Source organism: Chrysemys picta, chromosome 1 (genome assembly GCF_011386835.1).
Source record: "Chrysemys picta bellii isolate R12L10 chromosome 1, ASM1138683v2, whole genome shotgun sequence".
Classification (NCBI taxonomy): Eukaryota; Metazoa; Chordata; order Testudines; family Emydidae; genus Chrysemys; species Chrysemys picta.
This window is the reverse complement of record NC_088791.1, coordinates 144,313,426-144,337,078: the sequence shown is the minus strand read 5'-3', so window position 1 is coordinate 144,337,078 and position 23,653 is coordinate 144,313,426. Positions and strand designations below refer to the sequence as shown.

Genomic DNA, 23,653 nt, shown 5'->3' with positions numbered 1-23,653 from the left:
TCATGTTCACTAAAGATCCCCTGATGCCCTTGAGTTTGGGATTGGGGGGTGAGGGAGAAGGCGAATGAACCCAGGTGTCTTGACCATGGTCCTCTCTTCTCTTCCTGTCCCATGCAATTCCTGGCACTGGCACTCCCCAGCACCTTTGGCCTTTTGGCTTCTTTTCTGTGTTCACCTGACACAACCTTTTGAAATGCACTTCAGTGGCAGAGGTCTTTTGTCTGTGCCTTGTCTGACCAAGACTAAGTGGTGGGGGAGGTGCTGAAGGTTGAAGGAGTTTCTGGAGCCTCTCTGAGGTTGAGGGATTCTTGTTCCTTTGGAACAGCCTGTGAAATTACACATACAACAGTAGTTTTCTTAAACAAGCTATATTAAAAATAGAGAAAATGGTGGTAGAACAAAAAGTTAATATATCATACCTACTCTTAATATGTTGCAAAGCCCAGTGAGGGAGACTTCCACTAGTTTAAGTTGCAAAACATATATACAGTTTTCCTCATCATCAGAAGCCTCCACTCTGCTGTGTCCAGAAAACTCTTCTCTTTATCCCTCATGCACCCTGCTTATCCAGTTCCCAAGTGTTTATAGTTTATCATCAGATCGGGTCAGGTTACATTGACGTTTCCCCATGAGTGTTTATTCCAGAGTACCATCTGGAGGAAATGGTAAACTGTGTCCTCCATATAAAGCAAGACCAGTTTGATCTTCTGTTTTTATAAGTTCCTCATCAATCAAAGTAACTGGCCTTTTGGATTTGCATATCCATTGTTGCTTATAGGTATTAGACCAGGCCCTCATGCTGGTTGTAGCCCAGTTTGTCTTGGCTGATCAGAGGTCGCATGGACTTGTTTCTTTAAATCCCTCATCAATGTTGCCATACCATGAAATACAAACTGACAGATCTCTGCCCCGCTATCATAATTCTGTTCAAACTAGAGGGGGCAAATGGTTTGAATTCTCCCTGCGTTTGATATTGTAAGCCTTTATCATGTTGCTGTTAATCAGTGCCCACATCCCACCCTGGAGGGAAGGACCTTGTGATGAAAGGTGCTAGTACGATGCAAAGTCTTTCCTGTAACTTTTTTGTTCAATAACTTCTTCCTTCCCTCTGCACAGAGCATTGAGAATGAGACCACCATGGAGGAGGATCTGGGCCTAGTAGGTGCCTCAGCTGATGACACTGAGGCAGAACTCATCCGCAACATCTGTGACACAGAGCTGCTGGATGGTGAGTGTGGCCCCGAGATGGGAGTGTTCCCCTCCAGTCTGTACCTCTTTATCTGCCATACCCTAAAGAGTGGACACAATGTGTGAGAGAACCAGCATGAGGCACACACATTATTCCTTCAGGAAACTTAAAATGCTGTGGAAATTTCCTTTTAGTGTGAATTTCTTATAACATCAGGTTCATGATTCGGAATTTTTCTGATGGCACTTGTCCCCTCACTTCTGTAGTTGGACATCAAATCTGTGTGGACTCTTAAGTAATTTGTGACTAAATATGTGATCTCCTTTGAAATGAGATACATTTTGTGGTATATTCTCTCAGATCTGACAGTGTTTCTCCCCACTGCAGGGAAGCAGCTGCTCTCTGCCTTTATTCCCCTGGTGCTCAAGATCTGCAATAACCCTGGGCTCTACAATGATCCAGCACTCTCAGCTGCTGCAGCACTGGCCCTTGGTAAACTCTGCATGGTCAGGTAATGTCCAGCCTTATGGCCATAGTCCTCTCTTCTCCCCAGCCTAACCTCTTAAAGCAACATCTGTCAGAAGTGATTTTGTCCCCAAGTCATAGCACCCTTCTCTGGAGACAGTACGATGACAGTGCCCTTGGCTCTGTTCTCATTGAAGCTCTAAAAATTGAGTCTTGATTTTGTCTTCTCTGTCCCCACCCTGTCTTCCCTCAGTGCTGAGTTCTGTGACTCTCATTTGCGCCTCCTGTTTACCATGCTGGAGAAATCCACCCTATCAGGTGTGAGATCCAATCTCATGATTGCAGCAGGAGACCTAGCTATCCGCTTCCCCAATCTGGTGGAGCCCTGGACCCCCCATCTGTATGCCAGGTAAAGCCTCCTCTCGCACCTCTGGGAGTGGAGGGTTTAGAACAGCTGATTTGGGGAAGGGTGGGGGGCAGAATGCCTCTTAGTAAGGCGAGGGAGCTACAGTAACCCAGGTTTCAGGAGATAGGATGGAGGTCTGTGCAGATGAGGGAATTTTGAGAGCTAAGGGTTGTGGCGGGGAGGCCTGAACAAATATGAGACTTGGCTCTTTGGGTGGGAGCCAGATGGCCTGTTGGCTCTCTGTGTAACTGAATCTTTCTCTTAGGCTGCGGGACCCCTGTCAAGGTGTGAGGCAGACAGCTGGGCTGGTGATGACCCACCTGATTCTCAAAGACATGGTGAAAGTAAAGGGGCAAGTGAGTGAGATGGCTGCTCTGCTCATTGACCCTGAAGAGGAAATTGTGGGTCTGGCTCGGAATTTTTTCAGCGAACTTTCCAACAAGGTGAGGGATGGCAAGGGATTCTAGGGAGGATCCCAGTGAGGAGGTGTGGAGATGGAGAGGAGGTTGTTGGGACTGGGGATCTAAGCAAAGAGTGAGGAGCTCTGGAGAAGGGTGCTAGTTTCCAAGCTGTCTTGCACGTGGCCAAGGAGACTGTGTCTGTCCTGGACCCCCTCTCATGCTGTCGGGTGACTGTATAAATCCAGAAGGACACTCTCTCAGAACCATCCTTGTGCCAATCCTCATAGACTTCAAGGTCAGAAGGGACCACCATGATCATCTGGTCTGACCCCCTGCATGCTGCAGGCCACAAAACCGTCCCTACCCCTTCCCTTGACTCTGCTGATGAAGTCCCCAAATCCTGTGTTTTAGTGACTTCAATTGGCAGAGAACCCTCCTGCTAGCGATCCCTGCCCCATGCTGCAGAGGAAGGCGAAAAACCTCCAGGGCCTCAGCCAATCTACCCTGGAGGAAAATTCCTTCCCGACCCCAAATATGGCGATCAGTAAGACCCCGAGCATGTAGGCAAGAGTCTCCAGCCTGACCCTTATACTATTTACCTGCCATTGCTCGGTATTCCTCAGCTAATATGTTTTACCATTAAACCATTCCCTCCATAAACTTATCTAACTTAATCTTAAAACCAGATAGGTCCCTTGCCCTCACCGTTTCCCTCGGAAGGCTGTTCCAATATTTCACCCCTCTGACGGTCAGAAACCTTCGTCTAATTTCAAGCCTAAACTTCCATAAACTTCCCCACGGCCAGTTTATATCCATTTGTTCTCGTGTCCACATTAGTACTAAGCTGGAATAATTCCTCTCCCTCCCTTGTATTTATCCCTCTGATATATTTAAAGAGAGCAATCATATCCCCCCTCAGCCTTCGTTTTGTCAGACTAAACAACCCGAGCTCCTCTAGTCTCCTTTCATACGACAGGTTTTCCATTCCTCTGATTATCCTAGTGGCCCTTCTCTGCACCCGTTCCAATTTGAGTTAATCTTTTTTAAACATGGGAGACCAGAACTGCACACAGTACTCCAAATGAGGTCTCACCAGCAACGGAAGCAGCACCTCCTTATCCCTACTAGATATACCTCGCCTAATGCATCCCAAGACCGCATTGGCTTTTTTCACCGCCACGTCACATTGTCGACTCATAGTCATCAACCGGTCTACAAGAACCCCTAGGTCCTTCTCCTCTTCCGTTACTTCTAACCAATGCGTCCCCAGCTTGTAACTAAAATTGTTGTTAGTCATCCCTAAATGCATCACCTTACACTTTTCACTATTAAATTTCATCCTATTTCTGATACTCCAATTCACAAGCTCATTCAAGTCTCCCTGCAGAATATCCCTATCCTCCTCCGAATTGGCAACGCCACCCACCTTCGTATCATCCGCAAACTTTATCAGTCCACTCCTGCAATCGGTTCCGAGGTCAGTTATAAATAGATTAAATAAAATGGGTCCCAAAACCGAACCCTGAGGAACTCCACTGGTAACCTCCCTCCAACCTGACAGTTCACCCTTCAATACGACCCGCTGCATTCTCCCCATTAACCAATTCCTTATCCACCTCTGGATTTTCATATCGATCCCCATCTTTTCCAGTTTAACCAATAATTCCTCATGGGGTACAGTATCAAACGCTTTACTGAAATCCAGGTATATTAGGTCCACCGCATTTCCCTTATCTAATAAGTCAGTTACTTTCTCGAAGACGGAGATCAGATTCGTTTGGCACGATCTGCCCTTCGTAAAACCATGTTGTAATTTATCGCACTTGCCATTAACCTCCAGGTCCTCAACTAGTTTCTCTTTCAGAATTTTCTCCAGCACCTTGCACACTACAGATGTTAAACTAACAGGCCTGTAGTTACCCGGATCACTTTTTTTCCCTTTCTTGAAAATAGGAACCACATTAGCTATTCTCCAGTCTAACGGAACCACCCCCGAGTTTACAGATTCATTAAATATTATCGCTAATGGGCCTGCTATTTCCCGCGCCAATTCCTTCAATATTCTCGGATGAAGATCGTCCGGTCCTCCCGACTTAGCCCCATTAAGGCGTTCGAGTTTTGTTTCTACCTCGGATATGGTAATCCCCTATTCTGTTTGCCCCTCTGCCACGGTGCTAGTATCCCTTCATTGGCCTCATTAAACACCGATGCAAAATATTCGTTGAGATATTGCGCCATGCCTAGATTATCTTTAATCTCCTCTCCGGCTGTAGTCTTCAGCGGTCCTACTTCTTCCTTCTTTGCTTTCTTCCTATTTATATGGCTGTAAAACCTCTTACTATTGCTTTTAATTCCCCTCGCTAGGTCCAACTCTACACGGCTTTTGGCCTTTCTCACTCTATCTCTACATTCTCTGACTTCACTAAGGTAAGTTTCCTTACTGATCCCTCCCCTCCTCCACTCTTTGTACGCTTTCTGTTTTTTCCTAATTGCCCCTTTGAGTCGGTCGCTCATCCAGCTCGGTCTAAATCTCTTGCTTAGTAATCTTTTTCCCTTTTTTGGGATACAGGCCTCTGACAGCTCATGCATCTTTAACTTAAAGTAATCCCAGGCTTTATCTGCCTTAAGATTCATTAATATGTTTGCCCAATCCACTTCCCTTACCAGTCCCCTTAATTTGTTAAAATTGGCCTTTTTAAAATTATAAACCCTAGTCTTTGATTTAATTCTGTTACTCCTTCCGTTTAGTTTAAACCGGATTAGCTCATGATCGCTGGAGCCCAAGTTGTCCCCTACTACCACTTCCTCAACGAGGTCCTCACTACTCACCAAAATCAAATCTAAAATGGCCTCCCCCCTCGTCGGTTCGGCTACCACTTGATGAAGGAAATGATAAGCAAGCACATCTAGGAACATTTGAGCCCTATTATTGCTACTAGCGTTTGTTCCCCAATCTATATCCGGGAAGTTAAAGTCCCCCATAATTACACAGTTCCTATTAGTATTTACTTCTCTAAACACATTAAATAGTTCTTTATCCATATCCTGGGTCGATCCCGGCGGTCTATAGCACACCCCAAGCACTATCCCTGGGGAGGCTCTAGTAGTCCTTTTACCCAGTGTGAGTATTGCCCAGACGGATTCCGTGTTGTCTATTCCATCAACTATTATTTCTTTACAGCTTCTCACTATTGACATACAATGCCACCCCGCCACCTTTACCTTTGTTCCGGTCTTTCCTAAACAGCGCATACCCCTCCATACCTGTATTCCAATCGTGACTGCCATTCCACCACGTTTCAGTTATTCCTACGATATCCGGTTGCAATTCTCGGACCAAGAGCTCCAATTCCTCCATTTTATTACCTAGGCTTCTCGCATTGGTGTATAAGTACCCTAATGTATGTTGTTTAGCCTGTCTCCCATTAGTAACACTATATGTTACAGGCCTCTTTGTGTCCTTCCCCCCTATCCTTATGATGTCCAATCTCTTCTCCCCGGCTATATCTCCTCTTATCTCACTCACCATTTCAATGTTGGAATCTGGCGTGGAGATTAACTGTACATCTCCCAACCGTCTCCCCAAATTTCCTAGTTTAAAGCTCTTTTGACAAGATGAGCCAGCCTCCCTCCCAGAAGTCTTATTTCCTTCCCTACTCAGGTGAAGTCTATCCCGCGAGAACAGCTGTCTGTCCCCGAAAGCCTCCCAGTAGCCATACATCCCAAAGCCCTCCTTATAGCACCACTCCCTTAGCCAACTATTTATTCTCACAATCCTATCAGCCCTTTGCTGCCCTTCCCTAGGAACAGGCAGAATCCCACTAAAGATAATCTGAGCCTCTATCTCCTTAAGTGTCTTCCCCAGCCTGGCATAATCTTCCTTGATTCTCTCTAACGAGAACCTAGCCGTGTCATTCGTTCCTACATGAAGGATTATCAAGGGGTTCTTACCTGCTCCTTTTAGGATCCTTTTCAACCGCAGGTCCACATCGCGTATCTTTGCTCCCAGTAGACAGCACACCCTTCTGTTCTCCGGGTCCGCCCTGGTCACAGGCCTGTCCAATCTCCTCAGTAAAGAGTCTCCAATTACATATACCTGCCGTCGCCTGGCAACAGTGCGATCTAGTAATCTAGTCTCTGATCCCTCTAGTCCTGACCTGTGTCTGTTCCTATCTTCTCTTATGCTCCCCCTTGTGCCTTCCTCTATCCTTCGGGGGCCCAGGTTTTGCGCTGTCTCCATCAACACCTCCCCTCTCTCTGATATTGTTGAAAGTGACTATCCATCGACTGCAGAGTACATTGACTCTCTATATGGCCTGTGTTCTACAGGAGATCAGACTGGATGATCACAATGGTCCATTTTGGTCTTTGAATCTTAGAGATTTTGTCACCACAGCATGTAACTGCTATCACCAGCCCTGAACCTCATCTCTGCCCTGTGTTCTCTCTTCTTCCCTCTTCAAACATACTACTGTGTGCTCCAGCATCTAGCCTTTAACACTTAAGCAACCTTGGTGGCTGTCACTTAAAGCAGACTTCTACCTGCCACACTTATAGGGCACAGCAATGCTGGAACTCCAGCAGTCTAACCAGCTTGCCTGGTAAACCTGGTAAAGCCAGATGCATTGCTGATGTGGCCTTATGCTCCACCTTGTGTGCCAGAACCAAGCCTGAAAAGAAGCAGAATTTCCAGAGATAGTAATAGCTTCTCAGCAAGTTCTACCCACTATGTGGTCAGACATATGTACACATTAACTCCTCCTCCAAAGGAGGAGTACCTCCCACTTGCATACTTCTCTTGGTGCCCACACCTACTTCTCTGTGAGTATGTGCCATTTGGTTTTCCCTGTGTCGAGTGTGCCAAGGAAATTTCAGGTCTCTTTGTTTGGGAGCTTCAGTTACTGGCTCAAGTGCTCACTACTTTGAGTCTGGATCCAGAGGACAAACTGCTTTGAACACCCATATCCAGTACTATTAAAGGATGCCAGTCTTGAGAGCCTACCTCTTCAATCTTGCTTTCAGCCCCATTAAATGTGATTCCCTAGTGGGTCAGCACTGCTCTCGGGAAGTCCTATGTTTAGTCATTAAGGGTATGTCTACACTACGAGAGTAGTTCGATTTTACTTAAATCGAATTTTTGGAATCGATATTGCAAAGTCGAACGTGTGTGTCCACACTAAGGACAGTAATTCGACTTTGTGAGTCCACACTAACGGTGAAAGCGTCGACATTCGAAGCGGTGCACTGTGGTCAGCTATCCCACAGTTCCCGCAGTCCCCGCTGCCCATTGGAATTCTGGGTGGAGCCGCCAATGCCTTCTGGGTAAAAAAAAATGTGTCGAGGGTGCTTTTGGGTAACTGTCGTCATCCGTCCATCACTCCCACCCTCCCTCCCTGAAAGCGCCGGCGGGAAATCAGTTCGCGCACTTTTCTAGTCCGTGACAGCGCGGACGCCACAGCACTGCGAGCATGGAGCCCGCTGCGACCATCGCTGCAGTTGTGGCCGTTCTCAACGCCTCGCAGTTTATCATCCACCTTTCCCTGAGGCAGATGCAGATAAGTCAGGCGAGGAGGCTACGGCACCGCGGTGAGGGCCTGAAGTCTGAGAGTAGCACAGACCTCTCAGAAAGCACAGGACCCAGCGCTGGGGACATCACGGTGGCAATGGGTCATGTTGATGCCGTGGAACGGCGATTCTGGGCCCGGGAAACAAGCACTGAGTGGTGGGACCGCATAGTGCTGCAGGTCTGGGATGAATCCCAGTGGCTGCGAAACTTTTGCATGCGGAAGGGAACTTTCCTTGAACTTTGTGAGTTGCTGTCCCCTGCCCTGAAGCGCAATGACACCCGGATGCGAGCAGCCCTGACTGTCCAGAAGCGAGTGGCCATAGCCCTCTGGAAGCTTGCAACGCCAGACAGCTACCGGTCAGTCGCGAACCACTTTGGCGTGGGCAAATCTACCGTGGGGGTTGTTGTGATGCAAGTAGCCAAGGCAATCGTTGATGTACTGCTGTCAAAGGTAGTGACCCTGGGAAACGTGGAGGCGATCATAGATGGCTTCGCAGCGATGGGATTCCCAAACTGCGGTGGGGCCATAGATGGAACTCACATCCCTATCCTGGCACCGGACCACCAGGCCAGCCAGTACATTAACAGAAAGGGCTACTTTTCCATGGTGCTGCAAGCACTGGTGGACCACAGGGGACGTTTTACGAACATCTACGTTGGATGGCCGGGCAAGGTTCATGACGCTCGTGTTTTCAGGAACTCTGGTCTGTTTAGACGGCTGCAGCAAGGTATTTACTTCCCGGACCACAAAATAACTGTTGGGGATGTGGAGATGCCTATAGTCATCCTCGGGGACCCAGCCTATCCGCTAATGCCCTGGCTCATGAAGCCCTATACTGGCGCCCTGGACAGTGAAAAAGAACTCTTCAACTACCGGCTGAGCAAGTGCAGAATGGTGGTGGAGTGTGCTTTTGGCCGTCTCAAGGGGAGATGGAGAAGCTTACTGACTCGCTGTGGTCTCAGCGAAACCAATATCCCCATTGTTATAGCAGCTTGCTGTGTGCTCCACAATCTCTGTGAGAGCAAGGGGGAGACCTTTATGGCGGGGTGGGAGGTTGAGGCAAATAGCCTGGCTTCTGATTACGCCCAGCCAGACAGCTGGGCGATTAGAAGAGACCAGCGGGACGCGCTGTGCATCCGGGAGGCTTTGAAAGCTAGGTTCCTGACTGAGCAGGGTAACCTGTGACTTTTAAGTTAGTGTACAGAGAAGCTGAACCTGCCCCCGTTTCTTTACCCAGTTAATGTTGACTATCCTCTCCAGTTACATACCCCCTTCATCCCCTTCCAACACACGTTTAGAAATAAAATCACTTCTACTTTGTTAATGAACACTGTTTTCTTTATTACTGTTTTCGCGGGAATGTTTTAAACCTGGGACGCAGACTGTGGTTGGGAGTGAGTGTAGTGTAGTGATGCAAATGACGCTTCTAAACTCCAGGATTGACAGGCTCTGCTGTGGTGGACTGGTTGTTTCAACGGAGCCTGTCACCCCTCCTGATCGGGACTGTGTGTATGGGGGGGCGATGTGACTTTGTGGCAGGGGGAGGACGGTTACAGATCCCCTGCTGCGTGGCTCTGTGATCCAGGATAAGGACCGCCACTTAAGATCTGTAACTGCCCTCCCCCGCCACAAAGTCACAGAGCAACCCACCCCCCACCACAGAACATGAAAACCACCTCCCAGACTGACCAGGGTAACTAGTCACTGCACTGTGTATGTGCCCTGCTGCTGGACCTGCTCCCGCCTATGTACCCTGCCAAAGGTGACTGTCCTGTCCAATTACCAACCCCCTTCCCCCCCTCCTCCAAAAGAACATGATGGAAACAGTAATTAACAGAAACTTATTTTTTATTATCAACTACACATGGAACTGGGAGGTGAAACTTGGACGGGGGCTTGTGTGAGGCGGGAAGGAAAGAACTTGTCAAATTTTGGGGAATGAGAGCCTTCTACTACTAGAGCTCTCTGCAGGGGTGGAGTGAGAGTTAGCACGGACTCTGCCGCCCCTCCTTCTTTGCACTTTCGGTGAGGGGGGTATGGGACTTGGTGGCGGGGGAGGGCGGTTACAGATAGACTGCAGCGGGGCTCTGTCCTCCTGCCTCCGTTCCTGCAGAACATCCATAAGGCGCCGGAGCGTGTCCGTTTGCTCCCTCAGTAGTCCAAGCAGCGTTTGAGTCGCCTGCTGGTCTTCCTGCCGCCACCTCGCCTCCCGATCCATGTTTGCTTGGTGCATTTGGGACAAGTTCTCCCGCCACTGGGTCTGCTGTGCTGCCTGGGCTTGGGAGCAGGCCATAAGCTCCGAGAACATGTCCTCCCGTGTCCTCTTCTTCCTACGCCTAATCTGCGCTAGCCTCTGGGAGTGTGATGCCAGGCTAGGTTGTGAGACAGTCGCAGATGTGGCTGTGGGAATGGGAAAAAGGGAGTTAATTCCTCAGAAAGATAAATGTAGTTGTGAACAAAGAACATAGTCTTTCTCTGTGAACAAGACCATGCGCACTCAGCACAAGGTCGAATTCTCGGCCTTCGCATTCAGTGCCTGGGGTCTTGCACAGCAGATTTGAGAAGTGGGGCAGGACACCGGAATTTCTGTAGCAGGCAGACATGGTAAGCCGTAGACTTGTGGCAGCTTAAAACTTTAATATTAGCACTGGCCTCATTTCACATTGAAAGCAATGTCAGTCCCTGCTGCCAGCAATCCGGCAAGCAGGAACTCTGCCCCTGTCCCACCCCCTCGCGGCTGTCCCCGGGAACGATCCCTGTAGGCTGCCCCTCTCCCGCCTCCACCGCGTGGCCGCAAACCAGCGGTTACAGTTCTGTAAAGGAACGGGCAAGCAGTCCCAACAGTAACATTCCCCTACCTAATTCAAAGCAGGTCACCATGAGCGACATCACCCTCATGAGGATCTCAGACAGCGAGAAAGAAAGAATGCTTCGGGAAAGCCTCCAAAAACCAGGGCCGTATGCCGCCCTGCTGTGCAGAGCAATGATCCCTGAGTACTTGATTGTCTCGTGGCGCGGCAACGTGTCATACTACGGAGGACCCAATAAGGCCGCTCTCCCCAGGAACCTGATGCAATGGCTTTCCAATTACCTCCAGGAGAGCTTCCTCGAGATGTCCCAGGAGGATTTCTGCTCTATCCCCGGACATATAGACCGCATTTTACTCTAGCTGCACTGGCAGTGACTAAACAGTAGAGTGGCTTGGGCAGAACAATCATGCTAAACCGGACATTGTTAGATTTTTTTTCAATAGTTGCACTGCCCAGGACTGAAACGTTAAGCGCCTAGGGCAAACTAATGAGAAACCCATTGTTGTTATTGTTAATATTCCTGTTCTGTTAAAAATAAATGTTTAGATGTTTAAAACACTTACTGACTGATCCTTCCCCAGATTCTGTGTCTGGGTTAACGGCTGGGGACGGTTGGTAGGGGATCTCAGTAAGGGTGATGAAGAGATCCTGGCTGTCGGGGAAATCAGCGTTGTAAGCGCTGTCGACTGCCTCGTCCTCCTCATCTCCTTCCTCATCTTCCCCGTCCGCTAACATGTCCGAGGAACCAGCCGTGGACAATATCCCATCCTCAGAGTCCACGGTCAGTGGTGGGGTAGTGGTGGCGGCCGCACCTAGGATGGAATGCAGTGCCTCGTAGAAACGGGATGTCTGGGGATGGGATCCGGAGCGTCCGTTTGCCTCTTTGGTCTTCTGGTAGCCTTGTCTCAGCTCCTTGATTTTCACGCGGCACTGCGTTGCATCCCGGCTGTATCCTTTCTCTGACATGTCTTTAGAGATCTTCTCGTAGATCTTTGCATTCCGTTTCTTGGAGCGCAGCTCGGAAAGCACGGACTCATCGCCCCACACAGCGATCAGATCCAAGACTTCCCGATCAGTCCATGCTGGGGCCCTCTTTCTATTCTGAGATTGCACGGCCATCACTGCTGGAGAGCTCTGCATCGTTGCCAGTGCTGTTGAGCTCGCCACGATGTCCAGACAGGAAATGAGATTCAAACTGCCCAGACAGGAAAAGGAATTCAAATTCAAATTTTCCCGGGGCTTTTCCTGTGTGGCTGGTTAGAGCATCCGAGCTCGGACTGCTGTCCAGAGCATCAACAGAGTGGTGCACTGTGGGATATCTCCCAGAGCTATTAGCGTCGATTTCCATCCACACCTAGCCTAATTCGACATGGCCATGTCGAATTTAGCGCTACTCCCCTCGTCGGGGAGGAGTACAGAAGTCTAATTAAAGAGACCTCTATGTCGAACTAAATAGCTTCGCGGTGTGGACGGGTGCAGGGTTAATTCGATGTAACGGCGCTAACTTCGACATAAACGCCTAGTGTAGACCAGGCCTAATTCTCCATTCAGAAGCTCACATTCTCTGAACTTGCTTGGTAGCCTCCTCCTGGCCATAACCTCTTACTCTGTAAATTAAGGTTTTTCCCCTACCTCTAAGATAGTCATGGGGTTCCTAAATGGGTCCTGGATTCCTGCTTTCTGTGTTTTCACTGATTGTTCTCCAGGCCTTAGGCTCCCTGTTCAGACCTGTCTCCATTATTTTCACATGCAGAAAGAATTAATTGGTCTGGCATCCAACTACTGGGTTACAGTACCAACATAGGCTAATGAAGCAGCTGAAACTGTTTGTTTGTTTGGTATTTTGGCACCTCCTATACTAGCTCTGGAATTGGCTCACAACCCCAATTAGCTGCTTCTGTGCCACAGCTGTTAGCAGACCTGCTTGTGCATGGAAATTGACTGTAGGTGTTTACCTCCATGCAGGCTGCAACTAGCACTCAAACTTCTCTCTCCCCCTCCACCCCCCCTCAGCTGATTTGTTTCCTCCATACAAATTGCTCCCGAACCCCTTCTCTCCCCTTGAAATCTTTTCTTGGAACTTCTGGAAACTGTTCAAATTCAAGGCTGTTTTAAATTGTCTATTGTCCACACAGTCTGTTCCCTCTATTTGGCTGTAGGCTTTTGTGCCTTTTTGTAAGAGGGTAAGAAAATGGAATTGATCCACATGGGAGAGCCTGGTTCAAATCACAACCCTTCTCAAAGGCAGTGAGAAGTGTCTATAATCCCCTGCTGCTGGGGTGGGGGGGGGGGGGGAACAACAATTGAACCTATCTGCTCTCTCCAGAGTTGGTGGTCTGTGTTCTATAACTACTTATCAGTTCACTAGATTTCTGGTCCCTTTAATCTCTCGAGTTCTAGTTCATGCAGGCACTGCTGTTTTGTGTTTCTCAAAGCAGTTTCACTGCCAGCTGGCATGTTTTTTCCTGTTAAGTTCTCTCCTCCTCACAATCAGCAAGTCTCTGATACTCCAGTTTCTCTCTCTATCTGCAGCTTTTCCCACTCCAAGGATTGATTGTTAGGAAGCCCAGTTGGGATGGGGCCCAAGCCTTCCACTGGGAACTTTCTCCTTGGACTCTCCTGTTTCGACTGGAGAACTGGGTCATTCCCAGTTTCCACACAGTTCTGGTACCCAGTTTTTCCTCCAGATACTGCAGACTGACCAGCAATGCCTTTTTCAGGTGGTGTGTTTGGGTTTTTTTTAATTGTCTAACCCCTTTCTTTGCACATGTCCACTTGCTTCTTTTTTTGTGAGCTGTTCATATTTGATTTTCCTGACCATCTTTTCTTACTCTCTTCCTGAAAAGAACATTAAGCTACTTTTTCTCTTGCCTTTTCCTTAATACTTGTTTTTACTGCTGTCACTGCAAATTACCAGTGTCACATTCATCCCACTATTTCCACTATTATCATGGGTTCAGGGCTAGCTGCACTTCTGATCCCCTTCTGTGGTATCTCTGAGTGCACACCCTCCAGATCTTAGGCCTCAAGCCTTTACTTTCCTGGAGAGGAATTATGTGATTTTCCCATTCTGACTGATCCCTGGACTATAGCCCCTTGTATACCAACCATGATTTCTCATCCAGTTTGATTGGGTTAAGCCTTGCAAGTCTTCCCTTCAGGAGCTGTGACTAGTGTTGAATACTGTGACTCAAGAAAGCCTTTTGAAATCAAAGTATTTATTTATTCTTCTTCGAGTAGTGTCCCTATGGATCCTCCACTGTAGGTGTGTTTGCGTTCTATGCTGCTGACACAGAACTTTGGTAGCAATGTCCATTTGGCCTACATGTGCTCTCTCTCCTCTTGCTGCACTATGAGGCTAGCCAGCTGATAGACTGATGCTGTCTATTGTGACCAATCAAGTCACAGGAGAGCTGAGTGACATCCAGCGTCCCCAGTCTCTGCACCAAATGGGTACAAAGGTGGGGCCTGTGGGGCATTCACGAGACTGTCCAAAGGAGATTCCACAGTGCTATTTTGAAACTGGTCAGCCAGTGTTTGGGCACATTTAACTGAGCATGGTAATTGCTGGCCCTGTCAGGTCAGGTCTGTCCCTCTGGGGTTGCTAGCCTTCCCAGAAACTCATGTTCCTGAATTAGATGCTGTTTATGCTGTTACACTAGTCACTGAATTATTCCTTTATAATTATTCTGGGAACTCTACGTGAGAGAGCCAGTTGACTGGCAAACGGTTTCCTTCACCTATCACTATGGGGACCTATGGGAATTAAGCTCCCTATTATGGACACAAATGATCCCTAGGATTCCTCAGTTCTCCTTGAGCTCTCCTGCCAGAAAAATAAAGCTTCTCATAGATTCTCCTGGGTTGAGTAATAGTGACACAGCCTCCTCAAATATTCTGAATCCAAATTGCTTGACACCAAAGACACTAATAAACTTATGCTGAAAGCGTATCAAGCTTTGCCAGGCCAGCAGGGAATAACTCATGACTCTGCTTCCCCTGCTAAGGTTTCCCCCAAAGTAAGAGGGTTATCAAGGCTCAATGTAGGGAAAAAAACCTTTTCCCATAAGATTTGTTTCCCTTAAATCTTCTACTAAAGTAAAAGTGGGAAAAGTTTGGTGCTGACTCTGAGACTGCAGTGTCAACTCCTTGAAGTCCTCCATCCCAGAAGCGGGGTGTCATTTCCTTTGCTTCCATCCTCAAAACCTCTTTTGATCCTGGCTTTAGGCCATTAGTAAATCTGTAGGGGGTATTTCTTGTGCTCGTCTTGAATGTTCCCACTAGTAGTTGTTCATCTATTTCTCTGGGTTTGGCTGTGCAGCCTCCAAGAAGTGTGTGCACGTGTAGGTGTACACAGACCCACCTCCAGAAGCTGATGAACATAGCCATGCCAAAAATCACTGGGGCTGGTGACAGGCCATTTAAATTGGAAACTCTGTTCTCTAGCTTGTCCCAAACTGTACATTCATTCCTTTGTTAGTATATGCCATGTGATCATTTTGTGTGTCCTGTGCAGGGTAATGCCATCTACAACTTGCTTCCGGATATTATCAGCCGCCTCTCAGACCCAGACTGCGGCGTGGAGGAAGAGTCCTTCCATACCATTATGAGGTATTCTGGGGAAATGGATGTTATCTTAAGACTATGTATATCTTGGTATGCAACACGTACAAAGGTCTAGAGAACAGAGACAGTGCAGTGGTATATAAAATACGTTCCAGTCACTGTCTGATCAGAACGGTTGACTTGTTTCATAATGAGAAGTTGAAATAGGAATTACAGTTTAAAAAAAAAAAAAGGCAGTAAATCTGTAGGGGTATATCTTGTGCTAGTCTTGAATGCTCCCTCTAGTAGCTGTTCATCTGTTTCTCTCTAGCTTTGGCTGTGCAGCCTCCAAGAGGTAGGTAGGCGTGTGCGTGTGCGTGTGTACACAGACCCACCTCCACCTGCTTTGTAGCTAGATATGGGTGAGGGACACTGTATAGTGAGATTTCCCCAGCTCTTCTCAGATAATGTTCTTTTCTAGGGCTATGTGGTAACATGGACAAACACCACCAGAAGCATACAGCATTTTCCAAAAGAGTTGTATTCTGGCCACGGTGCTGTTGGGATTTTGATGAAGTAACTCTGTACTTAAGGTTGCAGCTGGGATTCTTCTAGAAGCTTGTTCTTTATCATAAGATCCACACATCCATTAGAAAGATTCTTCAGTCTGGGGATATACTTGTCACTGGCTGACAGCAGGGGAATGCCCTGGCTCTTGAAGTTTCCATGAGTTCTGCCTTCATAGCTGTGGACAAGATATGTGACCTAATCTTTTATTGGACCAACGTCTACTGGTGAAAGAGACAATTCAAGCCTCACAGAAGTGGTCTTCAGGTCTGGGAAGGATACTAAAGCAATGTCTACACACTAGCACTTTTGTTGGTATAATTTGTGTCACTCAGGAGTGGGGGGTGTGGGGGGGAGAACACCTCCTGAGCAATATAAGTTACACCAACAGAAGCGCCAGTGAGGACAGCGCTATGTCGGCCTGGAGAGCGTCTCCTGCCGATGTAGCTACTGCTGCTCATTGAGGGTAGTTTAATTATGTGGACACGAGAGCTCACTTCTGTCGGCATAGAGCAACTACACGGGAGATCTTGCAGTGGTGTAGCTGCATCGGTACAGCTGTGCTGTTGTAAAGTCTCTAGTGTAGACATGTCCTTAGAGTGTCACAGCTAAATATAAGGTGGAACAGATTATTTAGCATAAGTAGTTCACCTTGAATGGTTCCATAGAATATATGTTAAGTGGCCCATTAACATCTCTGCAATCATAGGACAAAAAAGGAAGGTTAGTGGCTTTAAATTGTTGTTGTAATGAGCCATAAATCTAGTGTCTTTAAAATAAATAAATAAAAACAAACTTAATAGTGTCTAGCAAAGTTATGAATTTAAATTCCCAGACTGGTCTTTTGAAGGTGTTGTGCAGGTTTCCTTTGAGGATGAGGACTGAGACCAGATATAGAGTGATCGTTTAGTGAAAAGAGTTTGCCTCCGGGTGATTAGTCTTTTTTCTTTTTCTTTTTTTTTTTTTTATTTTATTTATTTATTTTTGTGTGTGTGTGATTTCAGTTGTGAGCATAGTGACAGTTTTTGTTTCACCCACATAGTTATTGGGGCATTTAGTGCACTGGATGAGGTACACCACATGTTGTGATAGGCATGTATAGGACCCATTGATCTTGAAAGGTGTGTTTGGGAGTGGGGGTGGTATTGATGTCTGCAGGTTTTGCATCTGTTCTGGCAGGGTCTGGTGTCACTCTGACTTGGTAGGTCCTGGTTTGTGGAGAGCTGCTGATGAGGTTGTGGGGGTTGTTTTGAAGGCCAGAAGAGGGGGTTTGGGAAAGATTTCTTTCAGGAGGTGAAAGAATAAGGGTTATTTAATGATACCCTGTATAGTTTCCAGTGTAGGGTGGTAGGTGACAACTAAGGGGGTGCAGCTGGAGGGTTGGTTTTTTTTCCTTGTATTTAAGCGGGTTCTCTCAGAATATGTGGGTTTCCCATTCTGTGATGCAGTCTACTTCTCTGGTGGCATGTCCTTGTTTGGTGAAGGTGGTTTTAATTGTGTTAAGGTGTGTATCCTGGGCTTTCTCCTCAGAGCATATTCTGTGGTCTGAGTACCTGGTTGTATATAAGAATTCTTGGAGTGGTTACTGGATCTATGAAGGTAGGTATAGGTTTCTTGTCTGTAAGGTTCCATTGTTGAAGCTAATAATGGTGTCTAGGAAGTTGATGCTAGTTCCAGAGAGTATAATGGACAGATGGTGGTGGTGGTTGAAGTTATGGTGGAAATCTGAAGGAGATTAGGGTGTTTTATCCAGAGGATGAAAATATCATTGACATATATTAAGTGCATCATTGGTTTCATGAAGCAGTTGTCCAGAAATTCTTCCTCAAGGTGGCCTGTGAAGAGGTTGGCACACTGGGGAGCAATCCTAGTACCCCTGGCTGTTCCCCTGTTTTGGACAAAATGTTTGTTGAATATAAAATTGTTATGGGTAAGGATGAAATGAATGAGTTTGATGGGTTTAGGGTGAAGATCTGAGTGTTGTCTATTGTCCTGTAGACATTTGAGGCAGGCAGCGATGCCATCATTATGAGGGATGTTGGTGTAGAACAGGGGTTCTCAAACTGGGGGTCAGGACCCCTCAGGGAATTGAGAGGTTATTATGTGGGGGGTCATGAGCTCCACCCCAAACCCCGCTTTACCTCCAACATTTATAATGTTATTAAATTCAAAACACTTTTTTATATATTTATAAGGGGGGGCGGGGTCACACTCAGAGGCTTGCTATGTGAAAGGGGTCACCAGTACAAAAGTTTGAATCACTAGTGTAGAGGGAGATGACATCCATAGTGGCAAGGATTGAGTTCTGAGGAAGGTTGTTAATGTTGCAGAGTTTCTGGAAGAAGCTGGTTTTGTCTTGCAGGAAGCTGGCCCTTTGTATGAAAGTAGTTTGAGGATGGTTTCTGAGTCCTGATATTTCTTCTGTAAGAGTGCCATGGCCAGATATGATGGGTCTTCATAGCAGCAGGCAGTCTTAAACAGATTTACCTGCTGCAGAGCATTTTTGAGGAAAATTCTAAATTTTTTCAGTTTGTATTTGATGTATATGGTTACTGAATCCCAATCATGTCCCAGAGCTGTATTTGCTTTTTGGGGAGTTCCCCCATGTTGTGGATGGAGGGCTTCACACACAGTGGACACTGAAAAGTGCAGTAAGGTATCCAAAGTAATCTATTTATAGATGAATAATATTGACCATTTGAATCCTAGAGGGGCATCATTCTAGCTCTCACTTTTGCAAGAATTATTTTTAACACAGGGAAGCCTTTATCTAAGATTATCACAAAAAATCTTCAAGTAAATTTCTCCATTCTTTGACTAATAAGGGCCACAAATATGCCCCATCCTGGAAACAAAAGGAACATCTGGGATGAAAGCAAAATTAGCGTTCAGGTTTTTTTAAAGGGGAAGTCTATCCTCATGTTCTGAATAAGAAATTAACTACATTTTGAAGATTACATACTTTCTGACATTAGGAAAGTAGAATGAAATTATTTTATCTGAAGTAGTTCTCTGCTGGTGGGTATTTTAGATGACTGGGTGCTCTCCTAATAACAGATGGGTCTAGTTCTCTTAACCCCAACCCCTGCAAAAATGCAAGCTGTTACAGCATCCTAAAAATTGATGTTTTCCACTGTTCCCAAAATCTAACTTTTTTGCCACTTTATGTGAAAAAACAAAAGACAGGAAGGAGACAAAATCTGCTTAACTGGAATGATCTAGTTGTGAAAAGTGAAATATCAGAAGCTATAAACTCTCTTAATTTGGAACTATGCTATAAATTGTCTATTTCCACTAAGCTTAAGAGAGATCATTAGGGCCTGGCAGGAGTCCTAATCTTTCTCAGCTGGTGTGGGGAGGAGGGTATACAGATGTCAAAAATACTATGTTAAAAGAACATTAAAGTTACAAAGTCAAGCCTGCAGAAGTTAAGAAGTGCTAGAATTAAGGTTCCCTGTGCAACATTAATTTGGCCCCCTTGTGCTTAAGTATTATGATAGTCTTTTTAATTACAGTCATACTATTTTTTTTTCTACAGATCCCCCTGCTTCATTCAGTATGCAGGATGGATAGTGCTCACTGAATGAGCTTCACAAAACCCCTCTGATGTGAGGTGGTATTATGACTTCTGTTTTGAAAATGAGAAACGCATGGATAGAGTAAGGTTAAATGTCCCAATTTTGTAGGCCTGCTTTTGAGGTGCTTATGACCTGATTCTTTTCAGAATACATAGCATTATACAGTAACTCCTAACTTAACATCATCCCAGTTAGCGTTGTTTCGTTGCTGATCAATTGGAGAACATGCTCATTTAAAGTTGTGCAATGCTCCCTTATAATGTTTGGCAGCCGCCTGCTTTGTCCACTGCTTGCAGAAAGAGCAGCCTGTTATAGCTAGCTGGTGGGGGCTTGGAACCAGGGAGGACTGGCTGCCCAGCAGGCTATCAATTGCTGGGCAGTTCAGCTGTCCCTCCCCCCACTGCTGTGTGCTGTTCCTGCCTTCTGCCTTGGGGCTGCTCCTGGGAGCCTCCTGCTTGCTATGCGGTGGGAGGGGGGAAAGAGGAGTGCTAATGTCAGGGTGTCCCCCTCCCCTGTTCCTGCCCCACCGCTCCTGTACCCCATCTCCACAGAGCGTGGCGGGGGGGGGGGGGGGGGGGAGAGACACGACAGGGCTCAGGACAGAGGGAGCTTGCTGGCAGCAGCTACTGTCTCAACTTGCTGATCTACTTAAAGGCAGTGTACTTAAAGGGGCAATGCATGTTTCTCTCACTCTCTCACACACATGGTGTTTGTCTCTGTCTCTCTCTGCCATGCTAACTCCCCTCCCTCCATTTGTGCTGCCTTGTAGAATGTGAGGCTACATGAACAACAATGTGTTAACACCTGAGGGCTCAGCCAGGTGCTAGTTCATCATTTAGCAGTAAGGCATTCCCTGGGAAATATCCCACCATCTGACTCCACCACCTCAACCAAGCTTCACAATCATCATTGCTGTGTACAGTATTAAATTGTTTGTTTAACATTTATACTGTGTATGTATATAATATAAGATAAAATAGTCTTTTGTCTGGTGAAAAAATTTCCCCTGGAACCTACACACACACCCCCCTCCCCATTTACATTAATTCTTATGGAGAAAATTGGATTCGCTTAACATCGTTTCACTTAAAGTAGCATTTTTCAGGAACATAACTACAACATTAAGCAAGGAGTTACTGTATAGTATTTTCTGTGTTCTCATTGACTTCATTTGCAGTTGTGAATGCTCAGCACTGCTGTAAATCAGACCCCAGGTCTCAAATTAGGCATCTGATAAAAAGGAACTGCCTGTGAAAGGAAGGAGTTCTACAGGCAAGTCTCATTCATCACCCATCCATGATTCATTGTCTGGTCACTGTCCATCCAGTGCATTGAATGAGGCGGGATCCTGTGGATAGAAGCATCTAATCATGTAATTATGGTATAGGCACATGTAATTAAAGACTGTATCATGCATATGCACAAGGGGCCCAGATTTATATTGTATAGAAAACCTTCAATGTGGCATTTCCTAACTTTTGAGTGCTTGACTTTGTAACTTTAATTTTCTTTAATGTCATTTTTTGATGTTATCTTATAGGCTTTTAAAAAAGCAAATTGAAGAAACAAATTTCATCATGTGGTATCATATTGATACCTACATGGGTCACAAACAGTGTTGGAAGCTTTTAGATCCACTGTACAGACCTCAATCACTTGAGCTAATGGAGTAACTGATAATATTAGGTTGTCACTTTTTAGATGAAGCAGCCACTAAAGGGCTTTGCTGGAGTGCGCTCATGCAGTTGTAAGTGTTTTGTTTTTTTGGGTTTTTTGTTTTGTTAAAAACATAGTGGGGAAATACATTTTGTTGGAAAATTTTCCCCCGAACTACCTGAGACAGGCAGCCATCATGGAAAACTTCAGCTTGGCAAATAAGTGACTGAAAACAAGTTCTTTTTAATTGGAAGTTTTGGGCAACCTTCACTGTAGGGTGATGCTACCATTTCTGTGTATTTAAAAAAGGTCCGGAACTTCTAATGTTAGTCCTTGCTGAGAGCTCAAAATATAAACTCATCCCAGAGAAGACAGTCACTCAGAAACAAGACACTCCCTTCCCCCCACCACCTCTAGCCAAAGGCTCGTGACAAGGTGACTGCAATTATGGAGGGAACAGGACTGGAGAGTTAGGGAGGAGGCAGCGATACAGGGGGTTGGATACAGCTAGGGTGGCTATAGCAGTAGATGGGGAAGCTAGGAACAGTATATGAGGAGTTGAGGAAACTGGAATGGGCATAGTTGAGTCCTTGGCAGCAACCAACTTTGAAGGTTCAGGGGTATATTGATTCTGAAGTTCCTCTCCCTGTGGTCTGGGCTTTCCAGAGCTGAGCTGTGGAGTGGCTGCTCCCTTCTTGCCTCCCACCTGTTTGGTGGGAAGGGAGGAGGATACAACTGTTCAAGGCTGGCAGTGGGGTAAGGAGCAGCCATTGGCATCCCGCTCCTATCTTGCTCTCCCTTCACCTATGTGTAAGGGAGTGTGTGGCATCAAAAGTAAATGTGAGATGAGTGGCACTTGGCAGGTTTAGAGCAGCTGAGGTGGACAATGGGCTGAGTGAAGCAGGCAAGACCCCAAAGAGCTTTGTTCAGTGGCTCCCAGACTGCTCTTTCTCCCCGACGCAGCCCCTCTGCTCCCTACTCCCAGCTGACCCACCACACACACTACACCTGTGCTGGGGCTGGGGAGGAGATCCTGGCTGATGTCACTTGTGCTGACGAGATCACAGACAACTGATCAATTGGTGGCACCCAAATTATTCCCTGTATGTGTGTATCAGTCCTAGTCTTGCTGCCTTTGTACCACAGTGAGAGGTTTTTTTGTTTGGTTAGGTTTTTTTTCTGTTCTGCTCTGCTCTAAGCTCTGGAGAAGGGCTGCAGACCCTGTGTAACAGTATGGCACTCACCTCTTGTGAGTGGCCCTTCTGGTCAGATGCATCTGTGGTCTTTAAACAGTCCTGGCCCTTGTATTGGGCTGTACCCCCTGGGCTTCCTTCCTGGAGACAATGGTTTTGCCCTCTTCGTCTGTTCTGGTCCCTGATCGCCAGCTAGGCCTCTTAACAGTTCATTTTCCTTTCCGGGGGTTTATTGCTATCCAATTGTTGGCCACTTCCCCTGTGGCTTATGGGTAGGGCCCTACTAAATTCATGTCCATGAAAAACATGTCACTGACCATGAAATCTGGTCTTCTGCATGCTTTTACCCTATATTATACAGATTTCACAGGGGAGACAGCATTTCTCAAATTCAGGGTCCTGACCTAAAAGCCCAGGGGGATCACAAGGTTATTTGGGGGGCGAGGGGGTCACAGTATTGCCACCCTTACTTCTGCACTGCCTTCGGAACTGGGCAGCTGGAGAGCGGCAGCTGCTGGCCGGGAACCCTGCTCTAAAGGCAGTGCCCTGCCAGCAGCAGCGCAGAAGTCAGGGTGGCAATACCATACCATGCCACCCTGACTTCTGCACTGCTGCGTTCAGCGCTGGGCAGCCGGAGAGTTGCAGCTGCTGACTGAGGGCCCAGCTCTGCAGAATAAAGGTGGCAATACCATGCCATCCTTCCTTCTGCGCTGCTGCTGATGGTGGCTCTGCCTTCAGAGCTGGGTTCCTGGCTAGCAGCTGTGCTCTTCAGCTGCCCAGTTCTGAAGGCAACCCTGCCGCCATCAGCAGCATAGAAGTAAGGGTAGCAGTACTGCAATCCCTCCTACAATGATCTTGCAACTCCTTTTTGGGTCAGGACCCCTACAATAACAACACCGTGAAATTTCAGATTTAAATAGGCTGAAATCATGAAATTTTTAAACTCCCATGACTCTGAAATTGAGCAAAATGGACCATGAATTTGGTAGGGCCCTACTTATGGGGGAGGAGGACCGATGCCTGCCCACTTCTCTAGGTCCAGGAACCCTAAGAATAGCAGCCACGCACCACTGTGTCCCTTTAAAAAACTGTTTTCAGTTCCCTGTGCCACTTCTCTGTGGCCCCGGCCTTCACCAAAGCTTCACCCTTATTTCAGGGCTCTCTTGTGTTTGGGCCCAGCAGACCGCCAGGAGCTCTTTGTCTGAGCTGTCTGCAGTGCTGCAGTTCCCTTTGGCCAGCCAGGAGCACCAACTCCACTTCTCTGGCTCCAGCAAGG

General features: G+C 46.9%; 1 protein-coding gene and 1 long non-coding RNA gene across 9 annotated transcripts in view; one reads left to right on the top strand and one right to left on the bottom strand.

Moving 5' to 3' along the window:
* NCAPD2 (non-SMC condensin I complex subunit D2) overlaps nt 1-23,653 on the top strand; it is an 80,014-nt gene that overhangs the window by 35,814 nt on the left and 20,547 nt on the right. For 4 of the 7 annotated variants that reach the window (XR_010598928.1, XM_065585927.1, XM_065585914.1 and 1 more), the window contains exons 22-27: nt 1,117-1,228; nt 1,577-1,700; nt 1,908-2,063; nt 2,326-2,503; nt 4,826-4,888; nt 15,355-15,449. Coding sequence is in view for 5 of the 7 variants with exons in the window: in XM_065585927.1 (XP_065441999.1) it covers nt 1,117-1,228; nt 1,577-1,700; nt 1,908-2,063; nt 2,326-2,503; nt 4,826-4,888; nt 15,355-15,449 (728 nt within the window). In the remaining 2 variants the exon portion in view is untranslated. The remainder of the gene's footprint in view (nt 1-1,116; nt 1,229-1,576; nt 1,701-1,907; nt 2,064-2,325; nt 2,504-4,825; nt 4,889-15,354; nt 15,450-23,653) is intronic. The other 3 variants (XR_010598930.1, XM_065585930.1, XM_065585920.1) reach the window with 1 other exon arrangement.
* LOC135981808 (uncharacterized) overlaps nt 10,293-23,653 on the bottom strand; it is a 71,484-nt gene continuing 58,123 nt past the window's right edge. For both annotated transcript variants that reach the window (XR_010598971.1, XR_010598972.1), the window contains exon 5: nt 10,293-10,428. This is a non-coding gene — a long non-coding RNA (uncharacterized LOC135981808). The remainder of the gene's footprint in view (nt 10,429-23,653) is intronic.